This window comes from Lepidochelys kempii, chromosome 6 (genome assembly GCF_965140265.1).
Source record: "Lepidochelys kempii isolate rLepKem1 chromosome 6, rLepKem1.hap2, whole genome shotgun sequence".
NCBI lineage: Eukaryota > Metazoa > Chordata > Testudines > Cheloniidae > Lepidochelys > Lepidochelys kempii.
This window is the reverse complement of record NC_133261.1, coordinates 78,355,567-78,376,449: the sequence shown is the minus strand read 5'-3', so window position 1 is coordinate 78,376,449 and position 20,883 is coordinate 78,355,567. Positions and strand designations below refer to the sequence as shown.

Below are 20,883 nucleotides of genomic sequence, written 5' to 3'. Positions count from 1 at the left end.
CCAGTTCATTTCCTAGTGCAATTTAAAGTGTTGCTTCGAATTTATGAAGCTTTAAATCAGGTGGAACACTTGGTACCTCAGATTGCCTTTCTCCCCTTTGACCATCTCTCAGATACAAAGCCAGGTGATATCTGAAGCAATCAAGCTAAATCTCCTTTAATTTCAGGGGCAGGGAGTTCTCAGTGATAGGTCTTCGGAATTTGCTTCACTCATCAGCTCAAAAGATCATGAGTCTGTTGACTTTCTGGTCATACTGCAATGCCCATTTCTCTCCCAGAATTTTTCCAAAGTTAGAGGGACGGATTGTGTGGCGGTAGGAGTTTGGAAGGAGAGGGCAAATTGGAGACAGTGTAGATATTAGGTTTTTTTAACTTGGCCCTAGATATTGTAGAAGGTCTTTGATAAAAAATGGGAGTGAGTATAGCTATTTATAAATCTGAATAAATAATAAACTCTGTTCATAAACTCAGTCCTGTATGATTTTGGTTCAAGCTGTTCAGTAGAGTTGGAAATTCCTTTTAATAATCTTACCTCCTTTGTTCTCATCTTCCAGAATCTTGAGTACTTTTCTGGTGTTTCATTTTCTAAATATACGTCATCATGTACAAATATTTGTCATTGTGTATAACTGAAGACAAATGTTTGTACATGGATTTGATTTTGTTTATCATGGTGTTCGTGACTCTTATGGTTTGAAAAAATATGATGTATTGTGAATTTAATTTACTGCATTTAGAAATAGCCAAGAAATCAAAACAAATGTGATTTATTATTATTATTATGATTATTTATTATTAAGTTTGCACTTAAATCAGAGTAGAACTTTAATGGTACCTTTTATGTGTTACAGTTTAATTCTGAATGGTGTACAAACATCAGGATAATGATTAACAACAACAAAAACTCATATCACTTCAAAGCTGCACCTTGCTCCAGTCCTAGATAAAATAATGTATATTAATTCCTGAGTTTTAAATACTACAAATAACAAATGTTCTATCAGTAGTCATGGCTGCCAGAACTAATTGATATAAACAAATCACAGGCAGTGTTTCCCTACTGTCGTCATATTTGATGACAAGATAGGCATTTATTTGGTTTTGTTTATTATGTATTTACAAAGTAACATTCAACTCAAATATAGACGCTGTTTTTAAGTGAAGTACAGTTTTTCCTCTAACCAGTACTTTACACAACCTTGCAATTCCTACAGTATAGGAACAAGATAGTGTCTATATACTCATTTATCCACAAGCACCCTTGGACAAAGGTTTCAAATATCTCAGCTTTTGTCCATCTATTTTAATGTAGTCATGACAGAGACTCCTGTGCGCTTTAAATAGATCTGTAACCAACCAGCTCCCTTTAGAAGAGTGATGACATGCTAATACCCATATTACCTCACAAGATATCAGAAATGTCTGTCATTTCACTTCATTTGAGCCATAAAGCATCCCAAAATCCATCAAGACACTTTGGTATAAGTATTTTAAAAAATTCACTGCATTCAGTAGCACAAAGGTCTTTAAAGTCAGATTTCCATACATTTGCACAGAATGAAATACTAGCAGCATTAATCAAATAAGAACAAATAAGTACATTAAAAGGGAAACATCACTTAAGCAAATAGAAACTGCTCCATCTGGTTTATAATATCTCGTGTGTATTCCTACTTGAAATTGATTTTTTTTAATTAAAGAATGGTTCAAAGGTGCCTACATGCAACAAAAATTATAAAGAAATTTTTAATTACTACTTTTGCTGCTTCCACTAGAATTGTGGCTCTCTTAATCTCTTGAATTTACCATTTTTCTGTTGTTGCCATAGTGAAATGAAGTAGTTCAGGCAATGCTGTATTCTTTCTTCCATTTGAACTTAACTAAACTAATCTCTAATCTATTAGAAATACTTTAAAAATATCGTTTAGAAATGTTTATGTGGATTTTAGAACTTTGGAGGCTGTGAGATTGACAGGCCTTTAAAATGAAAGACCTATTTATCCACAGAACAAGTGCAACGTGTAGTAGCAATATATGCTTCTCCTGACCAGCCCATCCTTATGCTTTTGACCTGGAAGAGCCATATCTAAGGAGGAGGAGGTTTTTCATTCCCAATGCCCATTTGTTCAGTCTTTCTGCTAGTGTTTTTTATGACTTTTGGAGAATTGCTAATATAGTTTCTATTTTTAAGAAGGGGAAAATAAATGATTCAGTAAACTACAGGCCTGTTAGTTTGACCTCAATTGTATGCAAAGTCTTGGTGAATTGGTTAAAGGAACAACTACAATGGGTGATACTGAAAGGTGAACTGTCAAGCTGGAGGGAGGTTACTAGTGGAGTTCCTCGGGGTTCAGTCTTGGGACTAATCTTATTTAACATTTTTATTACTGACCTTGGAACAAAAAGTGAGAGTGTGCTAATAAAATTGTGGATGACAGAAAGTTGGGAGTTATAGCCAATACAGAGGAGGACCGGAATATCATATAAAGAAGATCAGGATAAGCTTTGGATTTATCAGTTGGAAGTGACAGAGGAGTAGGAGAAAGACATGGGTGTATTGGTTGATCACAGGATGATTATGAGTCGTCAATGTGATGCAGCCCTGAAAAAAGCTATTGCAGTCCCAGGATGCATCAGGTGAGGTATTTCCAGTAGAGACAGGGAAGTGTTAGTACCATTACACAAGGTGAGACAGCTGGTGGAATATTGTGTGCAATACTGGTCTCCCGTGTTTAAGAAAGATTAATTCAAACTGCAACAGGTGCAGAGAAGGGCTACTAGGATGATCCAGGGAATGGAAAACCTACAATCTGAGAGGAGATTCAAAGAGCTTGGCTTCCTTAGCCTAACCAAAAGAAGGCTGAGGGGAGATATGATTGCTTTCTGTAAATACATTAGAGGGATAAATATCAGGGAGGGAGAGGAGTTATTTAAGTTAAGCGTCCATGTGGACACAAGAACAAATAGCTATAAACTGGCCATCAGCAAGTGTAGGCTCAAAATTAGGCAACGGTTTCTAACCAGAGGAGTGAAGTTCTGGAACAGCCTTCTAAGGGGAGCAGTGTGGGTAAAAAGCTTAATTGACTTCAAGACTGAGCTTGATAAATTTATGGAGGGGATGGTATGATGGGACTGCCTATGATGGCATGTGGCCAATTGGCAACTGCCAGTAGCAAAAATCCCCAACTGCTGGAGACAGGACACTAGATGGAGAGGGTTCTGAGATACTACAGAGAATTCTTTCCCAGGTATCTGCCTGGCAGGTCTTGCCCACATGCTCAGGGTCCAACTGACCTCCATATTTGGGATCGGGAAGGAATTTTCCACCAGGTCAGATTCACAGAGACCCTTGGGGGCATTTCGCCTTCCTCTGCAGCATGGCTCATTTGCAGGTTAAACTAGTGTAAATGATGACTTCTCTGTATCTTGAAGTCTTTAAACCATGATTTGAGGACTTCAGTAACTCAGCCAGAGGTTACGGGTCTATTTCAGGATGAAGATGAGGTTCTGTGCCCTGAAATGTGCAGGAGATCAGACTAGATTATCACAATAGTCCCTTCTGACCTTGAAGTCTATGAATCTATGAGACTTGGACTAAGAGTACGAAATCATTTCATGTAATCACTGGTCAGGCAACTGAGAAACCACATGATGGTAATAACTTTCAGTCACTACTGACCTGTATGGAATTCCTGCCAGTGATTTTGTGATGAAAAGTTCTGTATCTCATTATCTATCTCCTGATTCATCTTGTTCTCCATGATTGCTATTCTAATCTTAATTATGTACTGGATTATAATAATAAATAATATTTAACAATTCTATAGCACTCTGTTGTGCAGAAGCCTGTGTTCTAAGCTATCCAGCGTAACAAAAAGTCCAACTGAGATCATTGTATAAAATTATTTATAAAAGTAAGGAAAAGTTAAAGTAGTACTGATACAAACTGGATTAAATGTTAAAGAAAACTGTGATAAGGGGTCTTCAAGACTGCTGGTAAAGTCAGAGGTTGATATGAAAATGAGCTGAAAGAGCCTCAAAATGTGAAGAAATGTTTATAGTTCAAATCACCAAACTGTGTTTTGAATGGGCTAATTTTAATGGCTTGAGGTTGTCACCCCTAACTGGACATTGCTCATCTAGAGAATTCACTGAAGGGAATAGTAAGATAGCAGGACAGAGAACTAGAAAGAAGTGAACTTTATCATTACCCACACACCCACCCATCACTAAGGAACCCTGGGGTCTACCATAACACCACTGGGCCTTCATCATTCTGATCCTGAAAGATGACCTGACCAGACCCAGCAGTGAGAGAGAACCAGATGACATAACTATCTCTGTTGTCTTTGGCTAAATCCTGACCACCTCAGATGTGAACCTGAGATTCCTATTGTTACCCACGACACTGAGATAATTTTTTCTTCACCGCCTTATTTCTCCTCTATCCTATTTTTCTCTTTTTGCCTTCTGCCTCATAAGAGTCTCACTTAGGTGGCCAAGAGAACAACCTTTTGCAACAGAACGGTAAGCCTGTGACTAGAGAGGCTAGCTAGAAGCAATGCCTTAAATATCCTTTGCCCTCTACACTGTCTTCCCATATTCAAAGCACAGTGAAGGTCTCTGTCCTTACTTTCATGACACTCAATAGTATGGGCCCAGGATACCTAAAATATTACCTGAAGCTCCAAAATAAGGACCATGGTCAAAATTTCCACTACTTAGGCACAATGGAGATGTCCACAACCAGGGCAAAGCTTGTTTGTGCAGGAGACAGAGAAGTCTGTATCTCACCACTTTCCCTCCCCACAAAGACTGGAACTAACTCCCACAGAATCTAAGAACTACATCAAACATCACCACTTTCCCACCTGTTAGGTTGCAAGCGAGAGTAAACATCAAAAACAGAAGTTGAATTTTTTATATATTTCCTATTCTTTTTTCTCCCTTTTTTGTGTATTTTTTTTTTATAAAGGGGAAAAGGGTTGGAGTGGATCAGCAGCGCAAGGCCATGTAAATTAACTTTTTCTCCTTTCTTCAAAAAGAACAATTAATGCCATCTTAAAAGACTGTCAAGCAGGGGTTTTCCCCTATAAATGACTCTTTGCAGCTAAATGGAAAGGGAATAAGGGAAATTGTTAAAATGAAAGCTTTACTTAACACTTTAAATTTTGTTGCTTTAATTGCTTTTCTTCTTTTTTCTGTGTGCTTAATAGAACATTTAAAAGATTTTTAGTGGTGGTTGTTACCATGGGAGTTAGCCAGCAAAACCCTGAGCCACAAATAACTTCAATGTTGTAACGGTAAACAAGGGTTTTATTAACATCTTAACCATTATTGGGCCTGAGACACATCCTTCTAAACTTTGAAATAATGCATAGTTTCTCAAAATTTGAGTAATCTGTAAATAATAATTTGTACTTCGCTACCAGGATTGTATTTTAATACATACAAGGGCCTCTCAATCACAGAAACAATAACCTTCACAATATCCCTGTGAATTAGGTGATAACTCATTTTACAATGGGTAAACTGAGGCCTGAATAGATTAAGTGATTTATATAAGATCACGCAGCAATTAAATGATCCAGCTACCCCTCTGCTATTATATCTAGACACACTCTGCTCTTCTAATTACTCCAGAAAAGGTTTTCTGGGTCATGTGATTTTATCATGTTGCAAACTGTAGTAGTCAATTGTAGTCTCAGACCTGGAATATGACATGTCACTGCCAATCTTGACAAATCTGCTATTCCGTTTAGATCCTCCTCACAAGTAGTGGTGGTTTTTTCCCAAGCTAACCACATAAACCAATATCTCATGAATATCTCTAGTTTGAAAAATGTATTTTAACATTGTGCTAACAAACTAGTCCAGTATGGTACAAGCCAAAAAAAGGAGTAATAAAATAATTTGTGATTTTTTTTTTGGACTGATAACTTTACTCCACTGAAAAGGGTGATTAATCTGCAAATAAGCCTAAATAGCATTATAAATTTGTCAGAAGAGGAGCTATGTTGTAAGTCCACATAAAATGTTTTCATTTATGTTTTGAGGCCCAGGAGAGTTTTCAGTGATAAGAAGTATCAGCAACAATAACTCTCATGTGACTCAATTGTGTGCATCTTTTCAGAATAAAAGGTAAAAATTTATACAATTTTCGATCTTAAGTGCAAGGGGGAAAAACAAGACTGACAGGTTAGGATTGTACTGTGTAGGGCAGTGTTTCTCAACGTGGGGGTCGTGAGACGGGTTAGGGTGATCACAAGTAAAGGGCCGGCATTAGGGGGTGACAAGCAGGGCAGTTGCCCAGGGTCCTACCCCACAAGGGGCCTTTGAAACTAAGTTACATGCTTCAACCCTGGGTGGTGCGGGCTGAAGCATGTAACTTAGCTTGGCATGGGGCCCCAGGCAGTTGTCCTGCTTGCCACGCCCTAACGCTGGCCCTGAGTATTAATAATTTACTTAATAATATTTGAGGTAGGGGGTCACAATTTTTTCAAGCCTTAGTAAGGGGATTACATTTTTTTTTTAAGTCCAAAGGGGGTCACCAGCACAAAAAGGTTGAGAAACACTGGTGGAGAGTATTACGTATCAAACAGGAGACAGACTGGAGAGTCCCAGGCACTGGAGGTGACACATTCAGAATGAAATGGGAGAATGCCAGACACAGCAGAAATCTGCCAACAGATTCCAAAGGAAGCAAAGATATCCAACGTGGAAGGAGGCATTTGCTTCCCTTCTGGATGGATGTGTGGTGCCACAGTAATGGGCAGCACAGTTGGAGAACAGATAAGGCAAATAGGTGAAGATGATAAAGATTGGTTTTCCCTTCTTGCATGAGTTTGTTACCTGTATGGCTCATGCTTATGCATAATTCTGTGTTTAAGTGTAAAATAGTTCTGCCTGTCAATTATACGCCATAGTATGTTTGGCAGTTAAACTGCTAAGGAACATAGTGTGAAGTTGCTCAGCATGATTTGCTATCCAGTCTTGGACTAATTCTATGATTTGGGAAGTTGGAAGCACAAACGAGCTGTGTTCCATTTGTTAGTTTATCTGTTCTATTGTTTGTTTTATTGTATATTCGTGTGTAAGGATTCTAAATGTTTATCTATCTATATCTATCTATATATATTTAATATGGAATATCCTCTTCAGTGCTGATTCTGGGAACTGCATTCAGCAAGTTGGGTATTTACTCATGTAATGCATTCATCTATTGAAATGTTTTGCTATCATAATTTGCTGATCAATTTTTCAGATTAGCAGCATAATTTTGCAAGTTTTTTTTTATAAACCATGGGGTAAGCAGTTCAAAATATCCTGTTAAATATAATTTTGGCACATGTTAGTACTCTGGCAAGGACAGAAGCCTGATCAACAGCTGCATAAAAAGAAAGCACTCACAGATTATTCAGATATCATCTTGCACTGGTTTTAGGACAGCCTATTAGTTCAAGCCTTAAAAATAAACAACTATTAATCACCTAATGGCAATGTGAGTTGGCCAGCACTTTTGGCTGCCTGGATCTAAGTCTAACCATATTCAATACCTTGTCTCATATTTTCTGTCACCCAGGATAAGAGGCAGTTTACAGGTAGGCATTCCTTTAAAAGAAGAGTGTTACAAGCATAACCAAATGTTTAAAATAACTTCTCTCAATGCAGATATATAGCTTAAAACTTGTAGAAATCAAACAATAGTGAGCTCGATCAGCAGTCTTTGCATTGCAACTAACAGACATTAAGGTTTCTCACTGAACCTACAGAATAAGCAAGAGCCTCAAAAAGCATTGTTTTATTGTATGGGTTTTAATCAGAAAGTAGAAATTTGGCAGGATCTTATTCTTCCCCAAATACGTTTACTTTGGCTTCTTCAAAAATAAATATGACAATTGTTTAACTCAATGAGTAACCGTTAGTCACCTTCTCAAAGGACAATAACTAAATAACTCTTGCAGAGTCTAACTTGGAGTGGTAAGATGGATGGCAAGCATGTGACAGTTCACCTGACTGGAAATTAACTGATGGGTGGCAGGAAGGAAAAGTGCTGCTCCTTTGGATGGGTTTGTTTTATAAGTCCCATGTTACTGTGTTTTCAAATGTACAGTGAGGAAATGCAGAACCCTGGAAGACATCTTTCAGTGCGAAGTCCCTTTTAGACTGCAATCTAAATACATAAATGTGACAGAATAATATAAAGCGTGCACTCACACACACACACATACTCTACTGAAAGCGCTCAGAATTTTTTGGAAGTCATTTTAGAAAGTTTTCTGATAGTTCTATTGTCATCTGTGCAACTAGTTATATCTCTTTTACTGTTTTTAGTTTGTTTAGGTTTTTTTAACTTCTCCCACTTCTCCTGTAGTAGGGATGCCCAAACTGTCTTATTAAGGAACGGTGTCCTGAGCTGACAAGGATACACAGAACATCACATTTCTCTTTTAGGGAGTTTTCACTTAAACCTGAATCCAGTAGTCTAGGTGGATAAAGTCCTTGGACTGTGCTTGCCTCTTCTTTGGGGCGCCCTTTTTAGCTCTAAGCCTTAACCTCCTAACTGGTCATTAGAACTGACTAATTGCCAGGAGAGCAGAAATAATTAGTATCCTCCAAAATGAGTATGATTGGTGAGGCATAATCCACCAAAGGCCAGTGGAATGGCCAGAATCAAGCACACTTAGACACAAGCACAATGAGGATCGCTACCTCTACTGGCCCACTTGCTCCCAAATGTTTTCTTTTGAACTTCACTTAATTACCCAGAAATATGTCTGTACTATCTTACATTCTCATCACCTAAACCCCAGTACTGCAAGAAGCTTAGTAGAGGCACAGAGGGGCATTCACACAGATCTCCTTACAGGATCAAGGCCCAAGTGTCTTAGGCCTCAAGTACTGTACATAACGTTGAAGTCATTGGGACTTCAGCACAAACTTTACTGACTCAAGCCCTTAATGAGCAAAATCACACACAGTGATCAGTGTCTCAAAGATTTTGCAAGAAGAAAATCGTCTTTTTGAGTAAAATTTAGGTTTTGACATGAACCCATGTAAGCCAGAGAAATTAAAAGTTCAGTCAAGACCATTTTTCTTAACACTCACTGTCCTTGAGCCAACGTGCCTTTTCTTTCTCACTCACTGTGTCAGCCTTCACTTAGCAAGCCTTGATCCTTGAAAATCTGTGTAACCTTAATATTATTTAATCATAGCTTTTGAAAGTTAATTTCCATGAGAACTATTTAAAAAAAATCTGTCACTGAAGATTATAAAAATCCTTTTATTTGCCTGAGAGAACAGTTTTCAGCTTTGAACGAATTCCATAGGTGAATAATGTATTTTGACAGTTTGTTTATTAAAAATGCATTATGCAGCCAAAAGTTAAATTGTGTTTATAATATTTTTAATGACGGTGACTTACACAATATCAGTCCATTCTATCAATACATATTTATGATTTGTACTGTGTAAATTTTAAAATGTCTTTTTAACATATTTCCTGGTATGCACATAAATATCGCATGGCTTATTTTTATTTCTCAGAATGCCTAAAGTATTTAAATCATATTGTAAGTTTGATTAAATGTGGCCAACAAAAATGCTAAATTTTGACTGATGCCTTAAGAGCCTTATCACACAGCTAAAAGGCTGCTAGTGTAAACAAAAGCTCATTAAAATGTAATAGTATTCAACAGAGGCGTGACTACAGGGACACTGGGGGCTGCTATTAGTCTCCATCCACCTTCCTTCCCTGGATAGCCCCGACATTCCACATTCCCATAGTATATTGCATCAGTGTCCAATAGTCTTTGGAGATTTCTGCACCCTTATCAATCCAAAGGAATTTTCATTTCTGAGTTATAACCTCCTTGAAAATGGGGACACTAATAAAATTTCTAGTAGACATTAAAAGAAAATCCTGGTCCTGTTGTAGTCAATGGGTGTTTTTCCATTGACTTCATTATAGGTCAAATTTCACCCGACTGCATAAAATAGATTTGGTAATTTTACTTGAAGCAGGACAAACCTTGAGACATAATGCATTGTTAAATTGCCCACTGAAGTCAATGGCAAAGCTTCCATTGACTTCCAACATTGCTTGATCACTCCCAAATGACTGCCTGTTTCCTAAATGATCTTTCTTCATCAGCTTGCCTTTGCTTTAATGCACCTATTAAGTTAGTGTGTTCTGTGCCTTGAGCTGTGTTTGCAAACCAAACATATTTTGTTTATTGTAAAGTATTTTTATAAGGTGAGAATATTTATTATGTAATTTAAGATAGCCAGGACCTGGAATAGGTGTAGCCTTGTGAGGGTTGGACTAGTGATAGATTTATAACATGAACACATATCATCCTCCGGTTATTTGACTTTGCCTAACATGAGAACAACTCCAATAGCTGCCTTTTTTTTTTTAAACCAGACTTCAGTAGAGCCAAAAAATATAAATCTATATGACACTTCGAAGGTAACTTCTATTTGAATTATGGGCTGCCTTGTGATTGGTTCAGCAAATGGACTAGAAGATTACAAAAAGTTTAAGAAAAATATAGTCACTTTCAACCATGTCCAAAATTTGAAAGTTCCCCTTTTTATGTAAAGGTACCGTAACTTAATTTTAAAAAATATTCATGTTTGTTTATATTCAAAAGTAAATCAGTCCTTGTGCAATGGAAATTAAATCCCTGCCAAGACATGCAAGGCCATATCTCAGCAGGTGTAAATAGGGCTACCTGTAGGAAAGTCAAGTGGAGCTATGCCAGTTTATACCAACTGAGAATCTGGCCTGCAGTTGTTGGTCTATCAGAATACTCTCGGCCCACACCAAAATTCCTTCCAATAATAAGAATACAAGAGATGTAAGTTTTAGGCATCACTGCACAGGAGATAGATAGATAGATATTAATCCAATGCTTTTAAAGAACTATGTTAAAATTGTCTTAAAAACCTTTTATTTATTATAATTTACTTTTATAGTAAATAAGTTATGAAGTCCAATTGGCCTTGCTGTCATTCTAATTGTCCACAGTCAGACACATGCATAAATGCACATGTACATTAGCTATAAACATACATACACTCACATTTCACTAGGAGAGCTTCTCAGAATGAGAAATTATTTACATTACTATCTGGGGATACATGTAGTATACAGCCCACCTACGACAAATAAACTAAGACTAAATAAATAAATAAAGTGAAAGTTATTAAAAACAATTACAAGCTGTTTTACATTTCTGCTCAGTATTGAGCTGTGTGTTGAAAATGCATTTTTCATAAAACCACATGCAAGGCTTTTTGATGGTGAAAGACACAACTACCAATGCTCACATGTCTGGGCATATCCTTAGAAGCTAGTATGGACCCCACACAGACATTCCAGAATAAAAGGCAATTACTAGAGAACAGTTTGTCTTTAAGTGAATGTGTGATATTCCACTCAACCACTTTGATAAATAAATAAGTCTTTTTCCTTTCTAGGACAAAAGTGGTTCTGCAGAAGGGCAAGTTAAAGCCTGATTCACATTTTGCTGATTTTTATGTGATTTCTTGAGTTAAAATGAGGATTTGTGCATGTAAAATTTCAATAAAAGATCATAAACGATTTTTAGGAAATAGAAGAAACCATCTGGCTTACTATGCTTTCTGCTCCCCCCACTACTCCCAGAATTCCACCTTTCTAGTTTTTCACCATACCCCTGTGAAATCCCTCCTTCTTAGGAGCAAAGCTCAAAGTCTCAGGGCTTGTTGACATGCAAAGAAAGCTGCATTGGTTTAACTAAAGGTTTATTTTATAATCAGTTTAGTTAAAACAGTGCAAAAGGCTGTGTGGACACTCTCAAATCAATATAAATCTGGCTTATTTATCTTACATTAATTAGAAATCAGTTTAAGCTAAACCACTTAAGTCACTCTCAAACTGAAATAAGCCCTGGTCTACACTAGGACCTTAGGTCGAATTTAGTAGCTTTAAATCGATGTAAACCTGCACCTGTCCACACGATGAAGCCCTTTATTTCGACTTAAAGGGCTCTTAAAATCGATTTCCTTACTCCACCCCTGACAAGTGGATTAGCGCTTAAATCGGCCTTGCCGGGTCGAATTTGGGGTACTGTGGACACAATTCAACGGTATTGGGCTCCAGGAACTATCCCAGAGTGCTCCATTGTGACTGCTCTGGACAGCACTCTCAACTCAGATGCACGATTGTTTGCTGTTGCTCTGACGCAGCGAGGGGCGACTGACGACACGGCTTACAGGGAGCTAAAATCAACAAAGGGGGTGGCTTTACATCAAGGAGTATTTCAGGCAGGACTTCACGGAGGGTTCCAATAAGAAATGGTGCACCTAAGTTATTGTTCTTATTGGAACAAGGAGGTTAGTCTGGCCTCTGATTGATACATGGCTAGATTTACCTCGCTGCACCTTCTCTATGAGTGACTGCAGTGTGACCTAGAGGAATGAGTCCCCTAGACGGGGGGTAAAAGGGGGGGTTTGCAAATGAGTACAAAACAAATCTGGTCTATTTCTTGTTTTCATCCACTCCATCTATCTTTTACATCTTTGGCTGGCAGCAGACGGTGCAGAAGGACTGCATGCCATCCACATTTCATGGCTGCTCGGCAGAAGATGATGCAATAGGACTGCTAGCAATCCATATCACCTGCCTACTCACCATAAGATGGTTCAATAGGACTGACTGCAGGACTAAAGAGAATGACTTGATCAAGTCACTCCAAATTTAGTCCCTGCGCCTATGTCTGCCCAAGCGCTCCTGGCCGACCTCACACAGGCGACCAGGAGCACCTCGGACATGACGATGACGGCTACCAGTCCTATTGCACCGTCTGCTGCCACAAGGCAATGGGTTGCTGCTGCTGTGTAACAATGCAGTACCGCGTCTGCCAGCACCCAGGAGACATACGGTGACAGTGAGCTGAGCGGGCTCCATGCTTGCCGTGGTATGGCGTCTGCACAGGTAACTCAGGAAAAAAGGCGCGAAACAATTGTCTGCCCTTGCTTTCATGGAGGGAGGGAGGGAACGGGGGCCTGACGATATGTACCCAGAATCACCCGCGACAATGTTTTAGCCCCATCAGGCATTGGGATCTCAACCCAGAATTCCAATGGGCAGCGGAGACTGCGGGAACTGTGGGATAGCTACCCACAGTGCAACGCTCTGGAAGTCGACTCTGGCCTCGGTACTGTGGAACCACTCCGCCGAGTTAATGCACTTAGAGCATTTTCTGTGGGGCCACACACACTCGAATATATAAAACCGATTTCTAAAAAACCGACTTCTATAAATTCGACCTAATTTTGTAGTATAGACATGCCCTAAGAGTGTATACAGAGGGTTTTACACTAGGCTAACTATCTGTTTAAAAACTGATTTAAGATAAACTAATTCATCTGTAAATCTCCCCACTGTATTTTCCACCGAAAGCATCCGATGAAGTGAGCTGTAGCTCACGAAAGCTTATGCTCAAATAAATTGGTTAGTCTCTAAGGTGCCACAAGTACTCCTTTTCTTTTTGCGAATACAGACTAACACGACTGCTACTCTGAAACCTAATTCATCTGTGTGTTCAAAAGGCCTCAATGAGGCCCACTCTCTGATAGCATATTTAATATGTTTATTACCTTCATATGAAATAGTCTTGCCACTGAGTTTTCTTCTATGTGGAACTATTCAAAATGTTTATAACAAAAACCCAAACTAGCTAATACTCAGCTGTTTTTTCTGTTTCCTTTCAAGTTTGAAAAGTCAGCCAATATTTGTTTTAAAAAAAAAATTGAGCTTCATAAAAACAGGCAAAACTAGTTTCATGTTGAGTTTTGGGGTTAGCTTGCACTTGGGATTTACAGGGTGTGAACTACTGTGAAACAAAACTGAAGAGAAGATTCACAGGAGTACCTGTTAACCAAAACTGGAGGTTTACACAGTTCTACTGGGCAAAAGCAAAGTCTGTAGGATTCTGCGCCTAGCTCCTTAAGAGCTGATTTCTTCTTTGTTGCCCTGAGCTGCACCTTCTCAAAAAATTAATATCCTTCCTGTGGTATAGTGACCTGTATTGCATACAGTATTCCTGATGGAGTCCTATACAGTGACTGTAAAACCATCTTTTGCTTTGTATTCTGAAGATTTTTCTCAGAATTGCCAGGTTGGTCCCACTTCCTGTGGCATGCAGAGCAAGCTCTCTGTCATTTGAACTAGTTCTGTGTAAACCGAAGTTCTCAGCATTGGCCCTGCAAGGAAGGTTAGTCTCCAATGTATTAAATGTTGTTATTAATCTATAAATAAGTTTTTAGCCTGACTCTCTAATTTGCAGTGTTGCGTTTCAGTCTCCACAGTGTCACATGTACAACTTCGGAAGGAGTCAAATTAAAAAGGGTGGTTCTTGCTCCTTGCTTGCACTTCCATGCCCCATCCTCTACATAAAAGAGGTTAAACGTCTTTTCAAATTAAGGCAACTGTAATTAACCACTGGCATTGTTTGAGATTTGCCAGCTCTGTGTGTTAATGAAAGAGAAATTAGCTCTTAGCAGCAGGGGCTGCTCATAGTCAGTGGCAAATGCTTACTGTGCCAACAAGTTAATTTTGGTTTTAAGTGCTCCACTTAAGTCATTTTTTAATACAGTATGGCTTGTATCTGATCATACATATGCTATCTCTGATACACAGTCATAATATACAGGATTATACCAATATTATGAAAAGATATAGCCTGGGCAGAACTAGTTAGCGAATAAAGGTCTAATATAGGATTGAGGGAATAATTTCACTGATTAACTAAAGCCAGGAACCTGCAATTGACTCACTGGACACCCTTAAAAATAAAGTTTTTCATCAGAATTCGCATTTCTGAACCTGTTGCTAGTTGCAGCCAATATAATGAAAAGTGTCATTTGTGGCACTAACAACGAGGAGTCCTTGTGGCACCTTAGAGACTAACAAATGTATTTGGGCACAAGCTTTTGTGGACTTGTTGCAGGGTTTGGAACCAGATGGGTTTGGAACCAAATCCTGCAACAAACCCCAGTGCGAATTCTGTCTGCATATCTATTCAAGGGACACCATCATAGGACCTAACCACATCAGCCACACCATCAGGGGCTCATTCACCTGCACATCTACCAATGTGATATATGCCATCATGTACCAGCAATGCCTCTCTGCCATGTATATTGGCCAAAGTGGAGAGTGTCTATGCAAAAGAATAAATGGACACAAATCTGACATCAACATTCAAAAAACAGTAGGAGAACACTTCAGTCTCCCTGGACACTCAATAACAGACTTAAAAGTGGCAATTCTTCAACAAAAAAACTTCAGAAACAGACTTCAACAAGAAACTGCAGAACTGGAATTAATTTGAAAACTGGACACCATCAAATTAGGCCTGAATAAAGACTGGGAGTGGATGGGTCACTACAAAAACTAATTTTCCCCTGCTGATACTCGCACCTTCTTGTCAACTGTTTGAAATGGGCCACCTTGATTACATTGGCCTCATTAGCACTACAAAAGTTATTTCCACCCCTTCTTGTCAACTGTTGAGAATAGCCCACTTCCACCCTAACTGAATTGGCTCGTTAGCACTGATCCCCCCCACTTGGTAAGGCAACTCCCATCTTTTCATATGCTGTGTATTTATACCTCCTTACTGTATTTTCTACTCCATGCATCTGATGAAGTGGGTTTTAGCCCACAAAAGCTTATGCCCAAATAAATTTGTTAGTCTCTAAGGTGCCACAAGGACTCCTCGTTGTTTTTGCTGATACAGACTAACACGACTACCCCTCTGAAATTTGTGGCACTGACAGTTCAGTAGAAGCTGCTTTACAATCCCTTTTGAGTGGGCTTGGAAGTATCTATTTTAATGAATAATTGTAATTTCAAATACAAATTACAGTTTATATGCAGTGACAAGTGCCTTTTACCACATGAGTTTTCAGATAGTTGTGCAGATTGAAACAAGTCAAGTTTCCTTAAGCACTAGGGAAGAGCAGCTGCTCATTAGCACTGGGTTTTTTTACCTGGCAAACGTTCTAGTAATGAACAAGTACCACGTGTATGTATGTTTCATAGCCTCTGACTTGCATAAAACAGTCCATTAAAAATGCACAATGCATTCTCTTTATGGGTGTATGTGTTTTTGGTCTGGTTTGTTTTTAAAATCTTTCAGGTAGAATACTTACTGCCTGCCCAGTTACATATTCCTTTGAAGTGATTGGTTTGAACACACTTCTCTGTAAAAATATTAGGGCCAGATTGTGGCAGTGAATCAATGCCTTACATTGGAGACAGCATGAAGCTTCACTACCCTAATGGGAGCACCAGGCAGCAGTATCTCTCAACACACTCACCAATTTGCTCCCCCCTGTGGCTGGGCCAGCTGTGTTTGTTGATACAGTGAGGAACAGCAGGCTGTTGCCCGGCATGCGCCTCACAGGGCACTAGCCAAAAGCAAGGCTTATGTTCCAGAGAGCACAGGGATGGCAAATGTTGCTGGCCATCTATAGAGTGCAACTGCTAGGAGAAGGGTGCTGTGTTCTTCCACTCCAGCCACAATCTGACCTATAATACATTTCTAAAGAAACTTCATTTTCTGTCTATTTTAGTATGGCTAAATCTGTAACAGTAATAACGTCTTGCATTTCCATCTGAAAAATCACAGAGCTTTCCAAACTAATATGCAAACTATGTACGAAGAATGCTTCCTCTGCAACTGAAATGCACCCACCTCTGGGGTGGAAGGTAGCAGCCGTAAAACGGTGCTTAACAACACTACACAACAGTTTTGGAAAGTAGCACACAATACCTAATTGAAAATGCAGGGGGAATCTACAGAGTTACTTCCTTTTATGTTTGTTCCATTACATGAGCACATCAAATAGTTTTCCTCAGTTCAGTGTTGGAAAGAAACCACCCTAATGAAGCCAGTCTGGCACTACCCAGTGTTTTGAGAGCTTCTATTGTCTGCTAAGTGGACTTTTCAGTTATTGTGCATCCCCCGACACACTTTTATTATAATTAAACATCAACAAAAATTGGATACCATATTGGTGTGAGTCCTGAGCACAGTTCTGTGTATAAACCATTAAATGATATTCTATTGAACGTTTTCTTGTACATACAGTATCTAATAGCTCATCCTCCACTGTCGTTTTTGGCAAGTTCACTATAGCATATAATAAATCACAGAAAGAAAAAGCTTTTTGGCCTAACGTTGTACAGACTGCTGTAATGTAAAACTACAGAAAGTGGTTCTGTTTTTAGACATCCTTTTACTAACCCAACATTCATAATTTATGATTTCACTGTAAAATTCCTGCAACACTACACCAAAAGTAGTGCTGCCCTTTAATTAAGTGCTCTCAGTAGGAAAAACGTGAAACTGATGTGCAAAACATATCGCTGTACACAATGATTGATAGTGATTACTTCTTTATGAACCCAGCCTCAAGGTCTGAACTTCCTGATGGGTAAAATAGTCCATGGGGCTACTTCCTGAGAGTGCCTAGTGGGGATCAGTCAATGTTAGTAATATCTGAGGAATTCCTGAGGCACGTTTTAGAGACATTGCAGTAGAAACTTTCTATGGACTGTGCTTTGCCTTTAACAGTTACTTACTCATTGTAGAGATTATATTTTCAATCATTGTTGATCTTTACTGTACTGAAATTCACATCATCTGAGGTTTTATGTAAACCCATGTATTTTTAATGCTTAAATGTCCAGATCTGAAATAAATGGAGAGCAAGGGAAGAGAGGCTTCTGTATGTCTCACACAGTTATTAAATGTTATTACAAAGGCACTTAGGGGTCCGTTCTTATGGCTGGTTAGTTATATGTTCACGATGGTAAAAGTGTGAACTAAACAAATATTTCAGTTTGCTGTAAGACTCTAAATAGCATTTTTATTCATGGAATCAGATATTACTTAAATGTAAAACAATTCTACCCTGATTAAATGAAAATCTTGAAAATTAAATGTAGGTAAACTCCAATTTTAGAATAAAATCAACAATGCATGTGAATTACCCATTCCTGGCCTGGGACTGTGGACTCTTTTTTTCTTCTGTATATGTGATTTTATGTTATATTCTTCTCATTATGTAATAGATTTGGTCCTGGATTAGTCATCTATTGGTATGGATTTATTGAGGAGTTGGACTGCCATCGTGAACGTGGTATCCTGCTAAAAGACTGCTTTCCTACTGATATTGTAACTCTGCGACACAGCATGGCTCAACACTGATGTTGGAAGAGAAATTGGGAGGAAGAGGTGAATCCGGAAGCAATTTTACTTTCCTGCACTGTAAACTACTGGCAACATCTGCCCTGAACTTCAGCTGAACTCCTGCTGCCTGTGATCACACGACTACCTCTTTAGACAAACATATCAAGAGTTTCTGTTTTGCCTCAGCCCTCTGCTGTTGTGAGCAGCCAAAAACTACAGACACAACCCACTCATTATCAGCAGTTCTGTCTCTGTCAAACAGTTAGTTTATAGATAGTCATAATCTTTCTTCCTTCCGGATGGCTTCTCCTTACATACTAAACAAAAGAAAAAATGTGGAGGCTGAAAGGTGTGACTTTCAATTCTCCTCCCTGTGTTATGGAGTCATCTTAAAGAAAGTGCTTTCTGTTTTCTCTCACATAACTTCGTTAAATATTAAAGATCTGGCTCAAACACACACACAAGCCAGGAAATTTGGTTAAGGCTGAAACTCCCTACTTAACACTCACATTGTGTCACTTGGTGCAATTCATATGGTAAAAGAGGATCACATCATCTTTAATGCCTTGTTTGCACTCTGAATTTCCTGGCTTTTGTAGCATTAAGCCAGACAGCTACTATTATTCTAATATAATGATTGGTGCATGAATTTCCTCATTTGTAAATGTTTGCTTAAAAACAAAAGAATCTGACATTCAATTTTTTAAAAATATTTTTCCTTAAAAAGAGTCAGCATTTATCTTGTGTGTGTGTGTGTGTGTATATATATATATATATATATATATATATATATATTTGGGAAAATGTGTGGTGCATACTAATGTGTACCTTAAAAAGTATTAAAAATAATTGGTAAAGCACATTGACCTCTTTCAGCATTTTTGGCATATCCTAGAAATCTCTACTGATGGATCTTTTCCTTGGTTGATTTTAAGCAAATAATTTGAGTAGATCTGCGTAGGCCTCATGATGTGCAGTTTTCTGGCACGTGAAATCCAAGAAGACCGTGTATAAAACTTTGTACCTGGTTGATGTATTCTGAGAGTATCAGCCTGGTGTGCAAGGAGAGAACCAAAAGGTAAACACTGCTTCCTACTGGATTTGTTGGATGGAGAATTCATCTAAATAAGCACACCATCTCCTGAGTGCTATTGTTTCCTATTCTCTTCTTCCTGATGGAACTGCCAAGGCTGGAAGTGTCTAGAGATGGCGGTGGGCTTCCACCATTATAGAAATTGTGAGGGCTCCTTTCTCGTCATCTTTTTACACTCATCACCACAGAAAAGAGGGGTCGTGTTCAGCCTAACTTCTGCTCTCACAGCTAAGAGATGGTCACACAAGACATCTCTTTGGGCTGGTAACCTTTTTAAGACCCTTTCCTTCCTAACAGTCAGCCAGGGAAAAAATTAATTTTTGAGGAAGCTGATAGAAACACCACAAATGCTGAACATCTCTTCTCTAACCAATCACAAGAGCCAAACAAAGCTATAGACTCCATTTTGGGAAGGGGATTTGATAAGAAGTCTCATAAAACTACCACTCCCAAAGGGAAATTCCTCTCAGAATAGGAAGTTGAGTTGCATACTCAGCTTCTCTTGAGTAACAGAAGCTCTCAGAATCTCAACAGAGAAGCTGTTTGGGGTCTGTAATATTTTGAAATTGTGCACAAATTTTCAATCCAAAGTAAGAGATGCAAAGAAAGTGTATGAAACCACTTTTTTAACTTTAAAACAACTACACAGCTTATTTTAAAACAAACTTTCAAATCTCACTTTTATACTGAACTTTGTGCCAAGTTTTAGCATGAATTTTGTTTATACGGCCAATTTAGAAATCCCTTCTTTTTTTTTTTTCCTCTAGGAAAAAATAGCTTTAATAGTATTGATACATCCTTTGCTGTACAGGCAAGAGTACACTAGCGTTGCCACAATACCATGAGTTACCTACATGGCAAAGATTATCTTACTGTTTCTGAATGTTACTTTAGAAATACCAATTTTCAATGAATCCTTTTTTTTTTTTTTCCAAACACTTGTAACTCATTTATGTTTCAACTATTACACTTACTTTATTTTTACCTGATAGGCTTTATGAGTCTGCACATAAAGATAGGCAGAAGCAATCTGCAGAGTGTACCTCCCTAAGGCTACACAGAAGCAACATTTAGGGTGCAACTGCCCCTGGGACATACAACTCTGGTTTAGGTTAGTAGCATGTGTAAAATCAAGAATAGAAAAAAAGAAAGTAATAATCAACCATTGTTCCATTAGAAACTCAAAGCAATAACTGCCTACATGAAGCAGGTTTTAAGGACAAAACTGAATCTATTTTAGCTAATGTCTGTGCATTGTGTTGTATGAAATCATTTCAAACAGTCTTTACAAGATGCCCTGTACTACTTTTTCTTTTTGAATAAATTACATTTATCTACACAGATGTTGAAAATTCTGTTCAGCCCTCATTGAATCTTTAATTTGTTTAATATAAAAACAAATATAACAATGTTGAGGGTGCACAAATAAAAATAAGGTTATGCTTGTACAGTATTTGTTTGTTTTTCCCCTACCTGATGCTGCAGTGTAACAGCTTGAAAGGCAATAGTGGAGTCCTTAATCAGAGCTTTGACCATTCCT

At 38.4% G+C, this 20,883-nt stretch overlaps 1 protein-coding gene across 4 annotated transcripts in view; it reads left to right on the top strand.

The window, feature by feature from the left end:
• Positions 1-19,002, top strand: part of CDIN1 (CDAN1 interacting nuclease 1) — a 195,166-nt gene extending 176,164 nt beyond the window's left edge. For all 4 annotated transcript variants that reach the window (XM_073348878.1, XM_073348877.1, XM_073348876.1 and 1 more), the window contains exon 11: positions 18,133-19,002. In XM_073348878.1, the coding sequence (XP_073204979.1) occupies positions 18,133-18,268 (136 nt within the window). In that variant the 3' untranslated portion in view covers positions 18,269-19,002. The remainder of the gene's footprint in view (positions 1-18,132) is intronic.
• The last annotated feature ends 1,881 nt before the right edge of the window (positions 19,003-20,883 follow it).